Below are 17,224 nucleotides of genomic sequence, written 5' to 3' on the forward strand. Positions count from 1 at the left end.
GAGATTCTCCTGCCTCAGCCTCCAGAGTTGCTAGGATTACAGGCATGCATTACCATGCTCAGCTAATTTTTGTATTAGTACAGACAGGGTTTCACATGTTGGCCAGGCTGATCTTGAACTCCTGACTTCAAGTGATTTGCCCGCCTTGGCCTCCCAAAGTGCTGGGATTACAGTGTGAGCCACCGCGCCCAGCCTAAAAATATTTTTAAAAATATATATATATATTTATATATAGATAGATAGATATACACACACACCAAGGATAAAGAGAAAAACCCACAAGTTTCCAAAGAAAAAATATCTGAAATATCTGTTAAATTATATTTCTAGCAGGGCACGGTGGCTCACGCTTGTAATCCCAGCATCTTGTGGGGCTGAGGTGGGTGGATAACCTGAAGTCAGGTGTTCAAGACCAGCCTGGCCAACATAGTGAAATCTGTCTCTACTAAAAATACAAAAATTAGCCGGGCATGCTGGCGCACACCTATAGTCTTAGCTACTTGGGGAGATGAGGCAGGAGAATCGCTTGAACCCGGGAGGCAGAGGCTGCAGTGAGCCAAGATGGCACCACAGCACTCTGGCCTGGGCAACAGAGCAAGACTCCACCTCAAAAAAACAAACAAACAAAAAATTGTATTTCCTTCCATCTGCACTGTAAGATCAGGGTCTTTCACTTGTTCCTCATTGTATTTCTAATACCTAAGCAAAAGGCATCTCATGCAATAGTAGACTCTTAATGGATAAAAGTAACTGGATGAATGTATGCATGTATGAATCAATGAATACATTAGAGGTACCAATTTTTGCAGCAATATGCAAACTATCACAGAAGTCTGCAGCGTCTTATTAAATGTTTTCTCCCATGGCTTTTCATTGTAAATATATATCTTTAAGTTATTTTTCAAACAGCCAGTGACTGAGTGGCAAGGACCCCACACACACTCCCAGGCTACAGTTGCTAACCATGGGGCTTTTAAGAGAAGAGAGCAAAGGAGTTTGGACCTAGACAGACAGCATTCCTCTTTTAGTTAGAAGTTTAAAGGAAACTACTCATTCAAGATGGCCAGCAAGAGGGGCAAGGGTAGAAGAGTGGAACAAAGATTATCTCACAGAAATATTAGAGGTTTGTGAAGATCATTCTGTTCCACCTCCTGCCTACACCCAGAGCTCATTCTGGACAGGAATCACTCCACTCTATTCTAAAAAGCAGCAGCATATCTTAACCAAATAGTAATAAATATAGAGAGTAAGAAAACCCTATAGATAACCTCAGTCAGCTAGATTTTAAATAAATTTAAATAAGTTTCAGGAAGACCCTTAACAAGAGTACATTCTTCTGAATCTAGCTGCTTCCTCAGCCAACATCCTAGTACATCTAGTCTTTGTTTGGAATACACTGGCTGCAGCCACCAACAACCATGTCTCTCTGTGAAGAATTATCTTTGCCCTTCAATTTATTTACTTTTTTTTTTTACTTTTTTTACTTTTTTTTTTTTTGAAATGGAATTTCACTCTTGTCACCCAGGCTGAAGTGCAATGGCACAATCTCTGCTCACTGCAACCTCTGCCTCCTGGGTTCAAGCAATTATCCTGCCTCAGCCTCCCCGGTAGCTGGGATTACAGGTGCTAGCCACCACGCCCAGCTAATTTTTGTATTTTTAGGAGAGACGAGGTTTCACCATGTTCGTCGGGCTGGTCTCGAACCCCTGATAGGTGATCCACCCGCTTCAACCTCCCAAAGTGCTGGGATTACAGGCATGAGCCACTGCGCCTGGCCTGCCCTTTAATTTAGAACTTCGTCTCCAAATCCTGCCAAAGCAACTGGTCTCTATTACAGTTGGAGGTTCTCCTCCCAAGCAACTTAGAGACCTTAAGGAGGAAGTAGAATAAATATTTCTAACTTTGAATAGACATCCTCAACAAGTTTACTCCACCCAAAAGCTCCCATTTCAGTTCCTGTCTCCCCTCATTTTCTCCTCCTCAGAGTCCCTAATGGAAAGTTGACGAGCCCCAAGCAATCCCAAATGCCACTCTAGAAAGAGGCAACACACATCATTCTGCATAAACTAATTGTAAAACCCTTTATAGTAAATGATTAAAGTCACAAGCCTGTTAAAAGACTGAAAACCACATCCGGATGAGAAGCCCTTTTCCTCCCCATCCCAGTAAGAAGGTTCAACCCTTATTCCCAGGGCTGGGGCTGTGGACCTGTGTGTATGTATGTGTATGCATCCACCCATGTGCCTGCATTACGGCATGCAGCCTTTGAGCAGAGAGCTGAAATGAAGAAGTGGGCATAAAAGTGGGTTCTGTGTGCATCTTTGGGAATTGGTTCCAGACCAGGGAACCAGGGAGAGAATGTGAGGACACTACAGAGGCAGAAGAAGTAGGGAACAATGTGTGCAGTCACCCCTGGGTATCTAGGGATCCCCAGTTCCTGAATGCCTATTTTGTTAGCTTACCAAGAGCAGGACATGAAAATAAACATACCCATCCCAGCAGAGGGGGGACATCGCTCTCATTTCTTCCTCAGACCCCCAGGAGGATTCATACAGTCCCTTTCATCCTGAATTCTTACAACACCTACCTTATATGCAGAGGTAGTTCCCCTCTTACCAATGTCCCTACTCTACATGTACCTTTCACAGTAGCCCTAAAGTGTGAAATTTCAGCTAGGAACCTGGACCAAGTTCAGGGCATAAATGGTAACAGAATAAATGGCCTGTTTCCCCTAATGAACAATTAGTAGCATTATCTGCCATGCTTGCCTCATCTCTCCAAGCCTTCTGTCTCAGAGAATGTACTGGGGGAATCTATAATCTAGGGGCTCTGTGGGGTTGCCCTGGTGAGCTTCATCTCTCTCCACTAAAAGATGGCTTTTCCTTTCAACATACAGGTAGAGTTACCAAAGCACCCTACACACAGACCCCCAAAGCACCCTACACACAGACCCCCTTCAACATGCCTAGCCATCACTGTTCCTAGTGCCTTAGATATATAGCCCAAGCTGACACACACAGTTCAAACACAAACTCTCATGGACACATTTTCAGGCATCTGTACACTTGATCAGTTCTAATACTCATGGAGCTTACCACAGCTATATGGGGCAGAGTAGGATACAACTGCAAAGCTTCAAAGGAGGACAAACAATGGCTAGGGCAGGAGTGAGAGAAGTCAATATCTACAACAAAATAGTAACAATAAGAGCTATTGTGTACTACTATTAGGAACATCTCTTTACAGTTACAGAAATTGAGCTCAAGCTTTTAAACCCTGAATGCTCCTGGGAGGAAGACCTTTCCTCCAGACCCCAGTAAAAGATGAGTGAGAGACCTAGGGTAGGTCATTAAGACTCTGACCTAACAGCACTTCTACCCTCCTGGAGTCTTAAGAATTTTGAATGATTCCTTTCCTCCTCATTCCTCTTTGCCAAAGAGCTCAGACCACACAAACAACCATTACACACATATTTCTGAATTCTCTGATTTCTCCGCTTAAAGATCCTAACTATATCCAATCAACTAAACTAAACTATCCAATCAAATTTCACTCAGACTTAACATTTTCCATTTCAAGTGGCCAAAACATCCAAATGAGTGACTGAGTTGGTTTCTGTTTTTATTTGAGACACAGTCTCGCTCTGTTGCCCAGGCTGGAGTGCAGTGGTGTGATCTCAGCTCACTGCAACCTCCACCTCCCAGGTTCAAGCAATTATCTGGCCTCAGCCTCCCGAGTAGCTGGGACTACAGGCATGCACCACCACACCTGACTAATTTTTGTATTTTCAGTAGAGACAGGGTTTCACCATGTTGGCCAGACTGATCTTGAACTCCTGGCCTCATGTGATCTTCCCTATTCGGCCTCCAGAAGTGCTAGGATTGCAGGTGTGAACCACCAGGCCTGGCTTGAATGAGTGATTGAGTTTTTAACTAAAATTAATTCAAAATGGGCCGGGCGCGGTGGCTCAAGCCTGTAATCCCAGCACTTTGGGAGGCCGAGGCGGGCGGATCACAAGGTCAGGAGATCGAGACCACAGTGAAACCCCGTCTCTACTAAAAATACAAAAAATTAGCCGGGCGCGGTGGCGGGCGCCTGTAGTCCCAGCTACTCAGGAGGCTGAGGCAGGAGAATGGCGGGAACCCGGGAGGCGGAGCTTGCAGTGAGCCGAGATCGCGCCACTGCACTCCAGCCTGGGCAACAGCGTGAGACTCCGTCTCAAAAAAAAAAAATTTTTAATTCAAAATGAAAAAAAAAAATTGAAGTTCTCCTTAATCCTCTTTTCATAAGGAAATGTGGAGAGGACTGACTAGAATCCACTAACCAGACGCGATAGAAAGGAAGAGAAAATGCAGAGCTTCCCCTCTTCTCCTGCCTCCTCTATTATGGGATTTTTCTCCACAACCCTCCTCTAAACTATACGCAAAATTTCCCAGCCATCCCATATCAGACACATCCCTTACATGCCTTCCAGCCACCAAAATGCCACTTGTCTAACAACCAGACTTGTCCTAAGGGGTCTTGAAAATATCTGCACAATCCACTCAAAACTTCTCTTAATCATCCAGCTGTATGCTCTCTATTTCAGTCAAAAGCAGTTTGCTTATGATCAGCCATGCTCCTGGGAATGTGGATTTCTGCAAAAGGACTGCATTTCTGATGGTGTTTGTTCTGCACACAGTTACATTTCAGTGTGTTGCAATCAGGGTTTTTCCAACTGTATGTATTAAAAGTATGAGGTCCAAACCTACTTTTCTGTGATTTACCTGTAATCAACACATATTCTGTCAGTCGACTATGGTTAGAGCAAAAGTTTGTTCCAGCCTGTTGTATTACTGCAAATCTACTGTGCTGCAAGGTAGTAAGCAGGTGTTACAAAGTTCGCTCTGCAATAAATTTTAATAGTAGGATGACCCCCTCTTCTATCCACTAATAAGTAAATAGTCCCCTCTGATTAAAAGCTGAAGGGCCATCCCAAGTTCTCCTAGTAGAATGAAGTCACTACCTGGGGACTAAATAGCTTCCTGCTGGCATTGTCTCCTTGCTATGGTGTGTATCAGGTGTTATCTTACAGGATCATTTTTAACCAAACCATCGGTAACCAAATGGGCATACACTTTCTTGAGTACAGGTTTGAGAGACCTTTCCTTCTGCTTTTTGTTTTGACACGCATTTAAAAGGTAGAGGGGAGGAGAGGAAAGGTGGAAATGGATGGGGTGCAGTTTTATACTAACATGGAGTCAAAGACTGGCTGAGACCCTGAGAAAGATGCTCAGAGCCTTGCCAGTGGCCAACTGGAAGGCCTGTTGTCTCTCTTTCACAAGATAAACAAAATCCATGGATAGAACCTCTGACTACTATTACTGCCTCTGTTATTGTTTCGGTCAGCCTTCAAGACCTGTGGACAGACACAAACAGCTCATTTTGTAAAGATTGCAGGTTACTTAAATTGACACTTAACTCTTTAAGGTTCTGTTTCTCAGGCCAAGACCTCAGCTACTGGGAGAGAGCAACAGCTACTTGCACTTCCATTTTCTCTCCAACTCTCTCATCCTATTTTCCCTTTACCCACTCTTCCTCTCTTTTTGCCTCTTTTCACTTCACATTTACCCACTGGCTTTTTGCTTTAGAATGGAGAGCTCTTGAGGCAGCCCAGGTGCTGGAAAGGGTCTGCAGCCCGCAGCCGGTGGGGGGAACCCTTTCGTGGGGTATCTGCTGCAAGGTTTGCGATCTGGGGGTTCCCAGGACTAAGGCGCGCCACAAGCAGCCTGGGATCTCCAGGGGTCTCAGGGATCTGAGAGGGGACGTCCTCTTCGGAGACCCAGGCCAGCGGATGTTCTCTGTCAGGGGCTTGTTAAGAGAAGGCAGGCGGGCGGCCCCACCTCAGAGCGAGCCGAGATTGCCGGGCTGGGACTGGCGCGGGGGCGGGCGGGGAAGGTTAGGGCCGCCGGGCCGGGGCAAGCGCTCCAGGAAGAGCCTCCAGCGCCGCCGCCACTTTCCCTCTTCTCTCTTTTTCAAAGGGGAAGGGAAGGCAGGCAACTCCAAAAGCAAATATAGCCTTGCCCTGCGCTGAGTCTACCACCCGTCTCGTCTCCGACCCCTCTCCCGTGGGTAACACTGTGAGCCTCCAGCCGCTCCCCTTTAAAAGGGAAGCGGGAAATCCACCCAACCCCGTATCTCCCCTCCCTCCCTCTCTCCCTCCCCCCTCCCCGTCTGGAATTTCCAAGCCGGGACTAACTCGTCTGATTTCTCCAGTCTCCCCCGCTGCTTTTTTCCTCCCCTTTTCTTTCCCTAACACTCCCATCCCAAATTCTAAGCTGCACTTTCTGGAAGACATTAGCCACATTTCAAGAATCTTTTAAGAGAATGGGGAACGAACAAGACTTAATTTAAATTCTAACAGCTGGGAAAATGTCCGTTCTTCAAATGCCTTTGGTTTATACATTTATTCTAACAACCCCATCACCACCACTACCACCCCACACACAAAAATCAACAGATCTAACCACTAAATAACTCTTCACAAAACCTTTAAACTTCAACAAATAGCACTTGCTGTTCCCCACTTCTCACTCAACTAAACCAGACCTGAATTTTAAAATGTTTTAAAATTGTATACTCACTAGACTATCTCAATAGTATCTTGTCAACTGGCTGCTACACATTATAGTATAAATACACTCTTAAAAAGTAAGCCTTAAAAGTACCCACATACATAGATTAAAATGATACATATTAAGGTAATTTTAAAAGATTAGAAGCTCAGAACCTTTGAATCAAGGTTCCTCCAATTGCTAATGTCATGTATTTCATCTCTGAAACATAATTATAAGAATGTTTTTTTTCCACCAAAAGCTGTGCCATTAAAACTTTAAAAAACTTTACCTTTTCAACAATTAACAATACTTTGAATAAATTAGTGATGGGAATTGCAGTTCTTCCCCTTTTTTACTAAAAAGTTCTCCATCTGAGAAGCCATTATGGTAAAATTTCATCTTTTTAATTTGGGTCAGAAAAATAAGGGGTTCTAGAAACCTACAATTCTTCTAAGGGACTTAGCTGCCACTGCCTTAGTTGCCACTGCCTTCTAAGGGACTTAGTTGCCACTGCCCTTAGGAAACTCTCATCTTGAAATACTGACCACCCAAATGAGAACAGTTAAGGACTTCTACCAGCAGTGAAGGAAACTAATTTATGAATTTGCAAAGTTTAATTTTTAGGTGAAAATTAAAATAGGGAAAGAATGTACCCCAGTTTCCACCTTTCCTCCAAACAGTGCACAAAAACTTAACATTCAACCATTTTTTTCACTTATGTAAAGCAAAAAAAAAAAAAAAATTCTAACCTAATATTAATAAGAAAACCTTTTTAAATGAGTAATCAATTGTTTCTACTTCAAACTTTCTTGTTGAATAGCAGTCACCTGTATCTTTTACCTCTTATGAGTTAAAAACTTTTTCATTTGGATACTAATCCATAATTACAACCATTAAAGTAAAAGTGCCTGAAAACCCTGCTGCTCTAATAGTTTTCATTCCCTTGTTTTTTAACCCCTCTTCATTCATTTTCAGCCCCAAAGTACAAGGTGGGTTTGTTTTTGTTTTTGTTTTTGTTTTCTTAAGTGCAAATCCATTTCTGAAGGCAATTTTTAGGTTGTTTTGAAAACGTTTAGTGATCCAGTGATTTCTTCAGAACCTCGAGAAACCATTGTTAAAATATATTTAAAATATTTTTTGCCATTTATAAGACATCCCTTCACAGATTTTTAAAGCTGTTAACTTCAGAAAATTAAACTGTAAAAATAGGAATCAAGTTTGGACACTTTCTTTTGAGAGTTCTCAATTTTATGAATGGTTTATAAAACTAATTTTGTTTAATAGGTGGAAATTTAAGGGAGCTAGCCCACCTCATTTTAAGTCAACACAGAGGAAAAGGAAAGAAGGACCATTAATCTGCCTAAAGAAATCACCAAACTTAGAATTCCTTACTGTGAACACATTTCACCTTTAAAAAAATGATTCAGTGCATCTCTTTCATTTTTTTCTTAACAGTAACACCTTTTATTTTGATGACACCAGTTGACAGTGAATATGCTATCTTTAGGTCACATTCCTCTAGAAAAAGGCACACCACAGTGGCAAGCGTAACAAAGGTTTAATTCCCTTAAAAAGCAAATCATGTCTCAAAGTAATCAAGTCACACTAAAATGGTACCCCCTTTACCTCAACTACTCCTCGGTCTCTCAGAATAAAACATATACAAGCCCTTTCCACAACTGTTTTTAAATGTATTTGGTTTTTCTCTTTTGTCTCAATATCTGGCAGTGAACATAAACAAATTCTCAACAAACAAGCACAAATTGTTAACCAAATTCCAACACTAAAAGGGGGTTTGAGATGGTGATCTCTGAGAAATTTAATATCACCTCATTTAAAAAATTCAAGCTAATTGCTGTTTTCAGTTGAAATGCATAGTGTTCGGCCTCTTGAGTTCTTAAAAAGGTACAAATTATATGTATCAAATTCAAACTGAGAACAAAATACATTAAGAGGTATTGTTATAGCATATCTTTTGTTTGATTTCCCCCTCTTAAAAAAACAAAACCACCAGGAACATTTAGTTGTTGGGTTTTTATGAATTATCTTAGAAACTGAAATCATAGTTCATTTGGAACTGAATGCCTCAAGAAGAGTTCATAAGGAAAATACAAGAGTACATATATACACAAAATATTATTTGTGTAGTTCATTTTGCTTAGAATGTGTTAGTCATAATTAACTATTTCCTGTTCTATACATCCATGAGATGATGGAAAAAGTCAGTAACAAACCTAACTGACGAAACACTTTTCAGACACAGACTAAAGACACATACCACAACATACTTCCTCAAAGACACAAAATGATAGAGCAAACTGACTTAATGAAAACAAACTCTTTCTTTTTTAAATCTTGAGACTTCAAAAATTGATTCATTCTAGAAAAATGAAGTGCCTTCTCACCACCAACCAAAATAAAAAGCAAAGAAAACACAATTGACTCAATGTTTGGGCTAAAAAAATTATTTCAGGAAGGGGGAGAACACACAAAAGATCTAATTTAATATGGGTGTGGACAGAGATTTTTTTTTACCCAGTCTTCTCACAAACCCCCTCTCCATTCCAACTCAAAAAAGAGCCCTCAGTAATGCATTTTGGAGGGAACAAGAAGGAGCCTAGAAATGGCTTAAAAGCAAGCAAATGGCTTGGGGAAAAAGATTCATAAATACAGGGCACCATGAAAAAATATAAATGTTTTGAGTTCCATTTCATCACGTTTTGCCATTTCTCTTGCTTTTCACTTTATTCCCTAAAATTTAAACCATCCTCAAGAGCAAAAGAAAAAATTCACATATCTTAGAATTCCATTTATTCTGGATATTTTTCATCAACACTCAGCTTTCAGTTCAAATATCCATATCCTTTTCAATAAACCTGCTGGTGTCAGTGTATCTTCCTTGGTCACATCTCCAGAAAATGTTTCAAAATAGCAAGTAAGACTTCTTTTCTTCCTTCCCATTTTATTACCTCTTTACACCTAACTCTAATTGCCTTTCCAATAACACTATATTTTAAGCATTTGAAGTTAAATCGCAAGCTCTATAAACGTAATAACAAGCCATATTGATCTATAGACACAATAGTTCCAAGTTACTTAAATATCAAGATAAACCACTAAATAGATTTTTATCTTACATTATACTTTCTAGGCCCTCTTAATCGTCCCCCCAAAAAAGCAGTCACTATCCCCCATCTACCCACCCGGAAAAGGCCAGAGACTATTCTGAATTGTACCAAGTTTTCAGTTGAAATGGGGGGTGAGGAGGATCAAAGATTTACTGGGAGCTGCTTTTCAACTTGGGACATGAGAGCAAACTCTACACTGTCAACATGTTTAAAGTCTGATTTGAGAAAAGTGGAAAGACTCTGCCCTTACACTTCCCAGCCAGAGTTCAAGGAAAGATTTCAGAGTTCAATGCAATATTTGAAATCCACCATGAATTCTCGGTAAGCATGATGGAGGTACCCCATTTTGCTGAAGAGAGAGAATAGAGAGAGGGTACTGGAACACACACACACACACACACACACACACACACACACACACCCCATTCAATTCATCCACGGAGTTCTAGACCCTCCAAAGAGCCCCAGCTCACAGCCTCAACACAAAGCTCTCACCCCAGATGGTCCCCTTGTAACAATGGGCTGAAGGAGTGGGGGTAGGGGGGCTCGAAAAGGATAGTACAGCCAAGGCATATTCTTTGGAAAATCCAGTTGGGGAGAAGGATGATGTGAAATATGAGGGATTGGGGGTGGGGGGGTCCATGGAAAATAAAGTCTTTGCCTGTTGCAGAAATATAAATAAAATACAAGCATAAGGGGATTCTTTGGGGGACGGGAAACTGATTCCACATCACTTAGGAGTAGAAGGGCAATCCACTTAAGAATTATGGTGTGGAAAGAGTGGGAAAAACAGAAAATGAGGCCTGCTACGAAGTTGCAGAAATCGCCCTGAGTCTGAACTCTTCGAAGATTTTAAGGTTCACCACAAAAAACGGCCCCACAAGTTGAACAAACTCCAAAAGGTTTCTCCCCTATTGATTTTCTTTCCCCTTTAATTCTACAAGCAACATCTTTTAGCCCACCCCAGCCCCAACTTATTTTTTTTTACAAGCTGTAAACCACCCATTACAAGATCTTGGCCAATCTTCCCTCCCTGCCCCCAACATCCGGAGTTGGGGGTGGGAAAGACCAGTAATGGGTTTCTTCCACTGGAGACGCTATGGACCCCTGAACACAGCTTCTCAGCACACCCCCGCGGCCCCCCCACCCCCCCAGAAAAGAGCTCTTTCCTACCTTTGTTTTTTGGGCACCGAATGTTCAATCTCTAGGCGTTTTCCTTGTAATTCTACTTTCCCTAAAGATTTAAAAAAAAAAAAATTACCATGAGAGCGTGAACAGGGGTTGGGGGTGGGAAGAGGAAGGGGAAAGACACTAGGCTAATTCAGGAGTTACTGGGATTCGAGATCTTCCTAGGAATCCAGGCAGTGGCTTCTGCAGCCAGATGGGAAAAAGGTTGCTCTAGGAATGGTGGAGTCTATAAATTCGTTATTATTCATTTTTTAATTTTTGCTTTATTTAATCACTGAGGCTCGTTGAGTGGATCGCTCTGGAATCCCGATTTGGGAAAGGTGCGAGGCCATTTGTGTGGTTGCGCTGCCTACATTGCTCCCAGATGTGGGGAGAAGGAGCTAGGAGAGAAAGGGCTCCCCGTTCCTCAGAAAGTGGGGCGCGGGGCGGGAGGCGGTGTACAGAACGAAACTTTATTTTTCTCTGTTGGCCAGGAAGAAGGGCTTGGAGCCGCGGAGCGGTCACCTGTCGGGACTGGTTTGGGAAGAGGTGGACCTGGGGGAGCGGAGCGGGGCCCGGCGGGGAGGGTGCCTGGCTGCCGCCGCGCGCGCCTCTCGGCCCAGCCTCGGCGTCTCGGGAAGCAGCATGGCGACCCGGCGCCGCCGCCGCCGCGCCACTCCGCTCACGCCCCACTTTCAAATCAAAATGGCTCAAGCCCCAGGCCCTAGGCAGGAGGCAGGACCCCCTTCCTTGCAAGTCCTGCTAGAGGGCTGCATTCCCCACGCTAAACGGAGAGATCGCAAGCGGTCCGGGGGACCCCTTCCACGCCTGGAAAGGCCTAAGACTGAGGAAGGAGAGCCAGGGTTTTCCAGCTGGGGGGCCGTCCACCGGCGGACAGGGAGGGGCTGGACGTGGAAATAACGCCCAGCCGGGGGTCATCTCCGTGTCCCTAAATCCACCCCCCCACTACTGCCAGTGGGGGCTCCCGCCCCGTCGGTGGGGAGGAGGGATGGGGGAAGCCAGAGCTGCTTATCTCGGGCTGGGAGGAAGGGATGAGGAAATCCCGAATGTTTCTGCGCGGGGGTGGGGGGCGCAGAGCGAGGGAGGGGGCATCGAAGGGGGTAGGTCGAGGTTGGGTACAGAGGCCAAGCCCCGCAGGCCCGGGAAGAGAGGAGTTGGCGGGAGAGGAACCGGAAGGTGCGGGTCTCCGTTGTTCGGGGCTTTCGTTGTGGCTTTTCCGGGAGGTGGCTGTGCTCTTACCGGAGAAAGTTTCGATGGCCTTCATCGCCCAGTGCTCGTCTGGGCAGTCCACGAAGGCGTAGCCGGATTTGACCAAGAACTGGCCGCTGTAGGAGATCTTGTGCTCCGCAAACACTTTCTCCAAGTCCGCGGGGGTCACGCTCTCGTTGAGGTTGCCGATGTAAAGCTTGTTCATGGTGGCGGTCTCGGGGCAGGACGCGGTCCCGGGCAAGGCCAAACGAGTGGACGCGGGCGGCAAGCCTCTTAGGCCGAGAGGCGGGGAGGCCGGCGGCAGGAGCCGCAAACTTTCTTTGCACCCCACCCCAGAAGTTGTCCCGAGCCCAGGGCGGGGAAGGCGGCCTGAGGGCGCGCAGAGGTCGCGGGAGAGTTCGGGGAGAGCCCGGGAGAAGTGCCCGCGGCGCGCAGGGAGACGGACGACGCGGCGCAGCTCCTTCCCTTCGGTCCGAAACCCCTCCGAGAGGGCTGGTGTGTCACGTTTCTCCGCGGCCGCCCTGGCGCCGCCTCTAAATAAAATCGACTTGAAAAAAAATGGAGCGGAAAAAAAAAAAAAAAAAAGGAGAAGCCACGTGGTGACAGCCCCCACCCACCCTGCAGGGGAAGACCCCCGACGCCACAGGGCCCCTCGGCCCTCCGGCCAAACCCAGCAATCTCCCGCCTGAGGGTGGAGAACTTAACTCACCCCCGTGGTAAACTGGGGCGGTGGGGCAGCGTCCCTGAAGCTCTATGGCCCCTTCCCCCTTTGCAAGAACCTGGCCCCTAGGGAAGCGCCCCGCCCCCACCCATCCCCCTACCCCAGCCCGAACTGGGGGAGGATGGTCCAGCCCAGATCTCCCAGGTCTTAAAGGGTAAAATGTACGGTTATTTTTTATTCGTTTTGGGGGGCGGGGTTGCTCACCCCACCCCGGTTAACTGCTAGCGACTGACAGGCGGGGGACGGCCGAGATAGACAAAGAGAAGCCGAAGACTCTGGGGTCTTCAGGAGAGGGTCGCACGAGCTGGTGATTTAAAAAGAAAGCCACCTTTTCCCTAGATGTTTAAATGGGGGGGTCTCTGCCTTCACCACCCCAGCCCCACTAAACTCCCCCGCCTCCGGGGATGCACGACCGGGGGACCCTGCGAGCGCGGGACTGGGAAGCTGGGAACACGGGGGATCCCAGTGGAGAACGAGGAAGCCGCGGGAAATCATGTTTTGAGATCCCCACGGGAGAAAGGGTGGTTCGCACCCGGGGTCCGGCTGTTAAATGATAACGTTACGGGGTCCTGGGGGGAACTCGCGGAACTGGCCGGAGATGACCCCAGGAGAGAGGGACAGTGGGACAGAAGGAAGAGGGGTGATAGCTAGGGCTAACCCGAGCGAACCGAAGGGGGAGGTCTTAGGGAGGGAGTGACCGGGTGGAGATTTGAATGGTCCCCTTTTCCCTCCGAGTCGGGGACAGACAGGTGGAGTTTCCAGCGCCCGCACCACCCAGGACACTGCTGGCAGCTCTCTGGGCCCTAGGTTCGGGTCTCGGAACTTTGTTTGGGGTGCAGGATTCCGAACCCGGCGGGAAGGCGGGAGAGGGACGGAGGGCGGGGGGCTAAGCGCGAAGCCCCGCCCACGTCCCCAGGTCAGACCCGCGGGGGGAGGGGGTAATTTCCGCTCGGCCCACTGGGAAGCGAGGGGCGGGAGCTTAGGGGAGGGGGCGGTGGCCCCTCCTCTCCCCCTCCCGCCGTTCCTGGGGAGGGGGAAGCGGATCCGCCCGGGTCCCTTCCCTCGGCTTTGACCAACTCATTCCGGATCCTCCAGCTCCGGGAGCCCGAGGGAAGGACCCGACTGGGCAAGGGGCGACACGTGGGCGGTCGCACCCCCGTCTGGGCGGTGGGGGAGGGGGCTGCTCGCCGCGCGTTTCGGAGTCCCGGATACGCGGCGGAGAGCGGGACGCGCGGTCCACTCGCAAGCCCTGGCTCCACGGCGGAGCGGCGAGCGAGAGCAACGAGTTTCTAGCGGCGGGGGCTGGGATGGCGCCAGGGGTGGCGGAGAGCGCGGCCCGGAGACCCTGGAAGCCCCTCGCCCAGGGAACGGGGAAAAAGGAGGGGTCGACCCCCAGAAATTGTGGAGTCCCCTTAACAAGGCGGAAACTGGGGTGTTACTCCGGACTCTGCAGGAGGGAGAATAATTCTGTCGGGGGCACGCGTGCTGGAAGGGCAGGTGAGGAAGGGGGTCACTCCCCTTCCCCAGTCCCCGACCCCATTGTCTCAGTCGCCGGCGGCCCGGGCAGACTCCGCAACACGTGTTGACTACACCAATATGAATGCCTTGAATTTTTTTTATTGTTATTATTTTTCGTTTGCAGAGTCTGAGCTGACTCCGACTTCGGCTCACCGCTCTGCTGCCGGACGATTGTATGCCATTCAAAAAGTCGGGAGTTGAAAGACAGCACGCAGCACCTTTGTCCCCCTCCCCGTTTTCCCGGCGCACTGAAAAGAAATGGGGCTGGGACTTGGGGGCGGGGGAGGGCTTCCAACTCGGTTTCTCTATCTCCTCCACCACCTTAGAGCCCACCCTCCCCAATGAGCGTTTTGTTCTACCCAGCCACGTGTTTGTCGGATTTTTGTTTTTGTGGGGTTTTTTTTCCCATGGAACAACAAGAATTAAAGTACTAGAAGCTATTTGTTGTTGAGTGGAAAGAGAATATTTTCTGTCCAACAAGGTGGGAAGACATCTGTGTCCCACCCCCACACACACACCTCCGACCCTCCCCCCTTATCTGACTCTTAATACTTAGCTCTTGATCACAAGCATTATTTTTAAACAAACCAATGAGCTGGAAACAGTGCCTGCCACATAGTAGGCACTCAATAAACATTTTTTAAATGAAAAACAAGCTAATACAAACAGCACTGCAAAGAGAATTCATGAAAATTAGAGTCCAGGGAGGGAAAAAATTATCTTGGCCAGAACATGTGGCTCTGTTGCCCGGGAACTTTTCTTGGTGATGTGTGTAGACTTTTGAAAGGACTAAAAGATGGTCTCAAAAAGGCTGTTGTATTTCTTGGCCTTTTCCTAAAGAGGAGCCCCAATCTTAAATCTTTTCTGTTATATTGGGGGAACAAGGAGGAGGGCAACTAGGCAGAGCATCCCAGTTCTCAGAAACTTTAAGTGCTGTTTCCTTCATTTTATTTGAGTCTCTAGGTGCTAATGAAAGCACTTCTCAGATTGTCTCCCTGGGGGACATATCCACTACTCTGTCTCTGTATGCCTAAAACAAAAGCAAGTTACACCCCACAAAAAATCTCCATCCAGACCTCTAAACTCCTATAAAATGCAGTCCACTTTTTACTATCCTAGAGTCAATGGGAAACAAAATTTTTTAAAATAACCATTGAATTCAGTTCACTTTTAGGTTGATTTTTTCCATTTAAAAATACACCAGCTAAATGTTAGCTGAAGTCAGTTTTAATGTATTTAAGATAACGCTAGAAGAGAACATATAAATTCACTGGAACAATCTATTTTAAAATCCTTTTAAATATTTAATTAAAAATTACCAATTATTGCTAAATTGAAACTGATTAGTTCTTTTTTAAAAATCAGCTGTTTTACTGAATTCTAATCCTCTCCACCCCCCCAAAAAAATGTGTGTGTATAGTCAGAAGCTGCAAAGGCTGCAGGAATAGGAGAGAGGAGACAACAGGAGTGAGATACAGATCTTTTTAACCCCCAAATCAGTTTTGCCTTAGTGACCTGGGTATTTTAGGCTGGGGTTGGGGGAACTAAATCACGTTGATTGGTGTTTTATCTCTCCCTTCTGAAGGAGCCCAGCACTCACATTAAGGGTTATTTCTTGTCTAGACTGACATTCCTAGGTTAGGGATAAAAATGGGCAGACTTGAGGTACCATAACTTTTCATCTTTCTTTGTTTTTGTTAACATTAAAGACTACTATCAAACATTGTATTTATTTTCAAATTTTTTTCTACCTTGCTTCTTTGGGACAGATAAATCTTTAGTGCAGAGTTACACTTAACTTGGGTAAGAGTTAAAAATATAGCTACAGGATTAAATGTTCTTTTTTTCTTTAATAATTATTATCCTTTATAATACATATCCTATATAATGTATATTCTACACAGTAATGTTAATACTGTTACACTTCTTCCTCTTGTTCTCCTCCTCTTCCTCTTCTTCTTTATTTTTCCTGGAGAACAGTTTGGTCTAGTTATGGAATTTAATTATCTGAATTCAGAAACACTGACATTTGACTCAATTTTAAAGATAGGATTCGAATCCATTTTCCTCCAATGTGAACATACAAATACATGCAGAGAGAAAAAAAGTTTGAGAGAATAAAACAACTTTTTTAAAGATGAAAATAAAATAATATTTTTTTCTTGGAGAAATAAGCTAAGTTGGAAAAACAAAAAGGAAAGAAAAAAAGTTTAAAAAAATGAAAAAAATAGAAAAATTAAAAATAATTTCACTATTGTCATAGAAATTAATTTTACTTGTAAATGTTTATTTTTCAGCATTTGTCCATTTATAATGATTTCAAATTTTTTCATTTTTATATCTTCATTGTTCACTTGCATTTGTACCATAAGTATTTCCCCAGGCTGCCTCCAAGTTTTCATAACTATCGTTTTAATTCAGTCCAGTTATATATGTAAATTATTAATCATGATATTTAGACATACATTTCATCAAATTTTTTACTTTTGTAAACAATGCTGAACAGATATTTTGGTGAATATAAATTTTTCCTTTTTTGGGTTAGCTCCTTTGCATAAATCCCCAGAATATATATTGCATTTTAAGTCTAACACTTATTGACTCTTCTATTTTTAAAGTTTAGCATGTTTTACAAAATAAAGAACAAAACAAATGGAAAGCAGCTAGGAGGGAAATACATTAAAATACACTTTATTTTCTAATGAATCCGTCGATTTTGGAATAAAATTATGGTTGCTACAAAATACAAAAAAAGAAAAGCTCACATTTCCTGATACATTGCTGCTTTAACCTCAAAGTTTTTAGAGGAATTTGTTTTTTGTTTGGTTGGTTTTTGTTTATTTACTTTTGTTGTTGCTTGCTTG

The 17,224-nt window shown here is 45.0% G+C and overlaps 1 protein-coding gene across 2 annotated transcripts in view; it reads right to left on the reverse strand.

The window, feature by feature from the left end:
* IGF2BP1 (insulin like growth factor 2 mRNA binding protein 1) overlaps positions 1-12,903 on the reverse strand; it is a 55,086-nt gene extending 42,183 nt beyond the window's left edge. The window contains exons 1-3 of one of the 2 annotated variants that reach the window (XM_077968614.1): positions 12,831-12,903; positions 12,152-12,654; positions 10,898-10,958 (exon numbers count right to left, since the gene is read on the reverse strand). In XM_077968614.1, the coding sequence (XP_077824740.1) occupies positions 10,898-10,958; positions 12,152-12,326 (236 nt within the window). In that variant the 5' untranslated portion in view covers positions 12,327-12,654; positions 12,831-12,903. 2 annotated transcript variants of the gene reach the window in all.
* Between the last annotated feature and the right edge of the window lie 4,321 nt (positions 12,904-17,224).

This window comes from Macaca mulatta, chromosome 16, assembly GCF_049350105.2.
Source record: "Macaca mulatta isolate MMU2019108-1 chromosome 16, T2T-MMU8v2.0, whole genome shotgun sequence".
Classification (NCBI taxonomy): Eukaryota; Metazoa; Chordata; class Mammalia; order Primates; family Cercopithecidae; genus Macaca; species Macaca mulatta.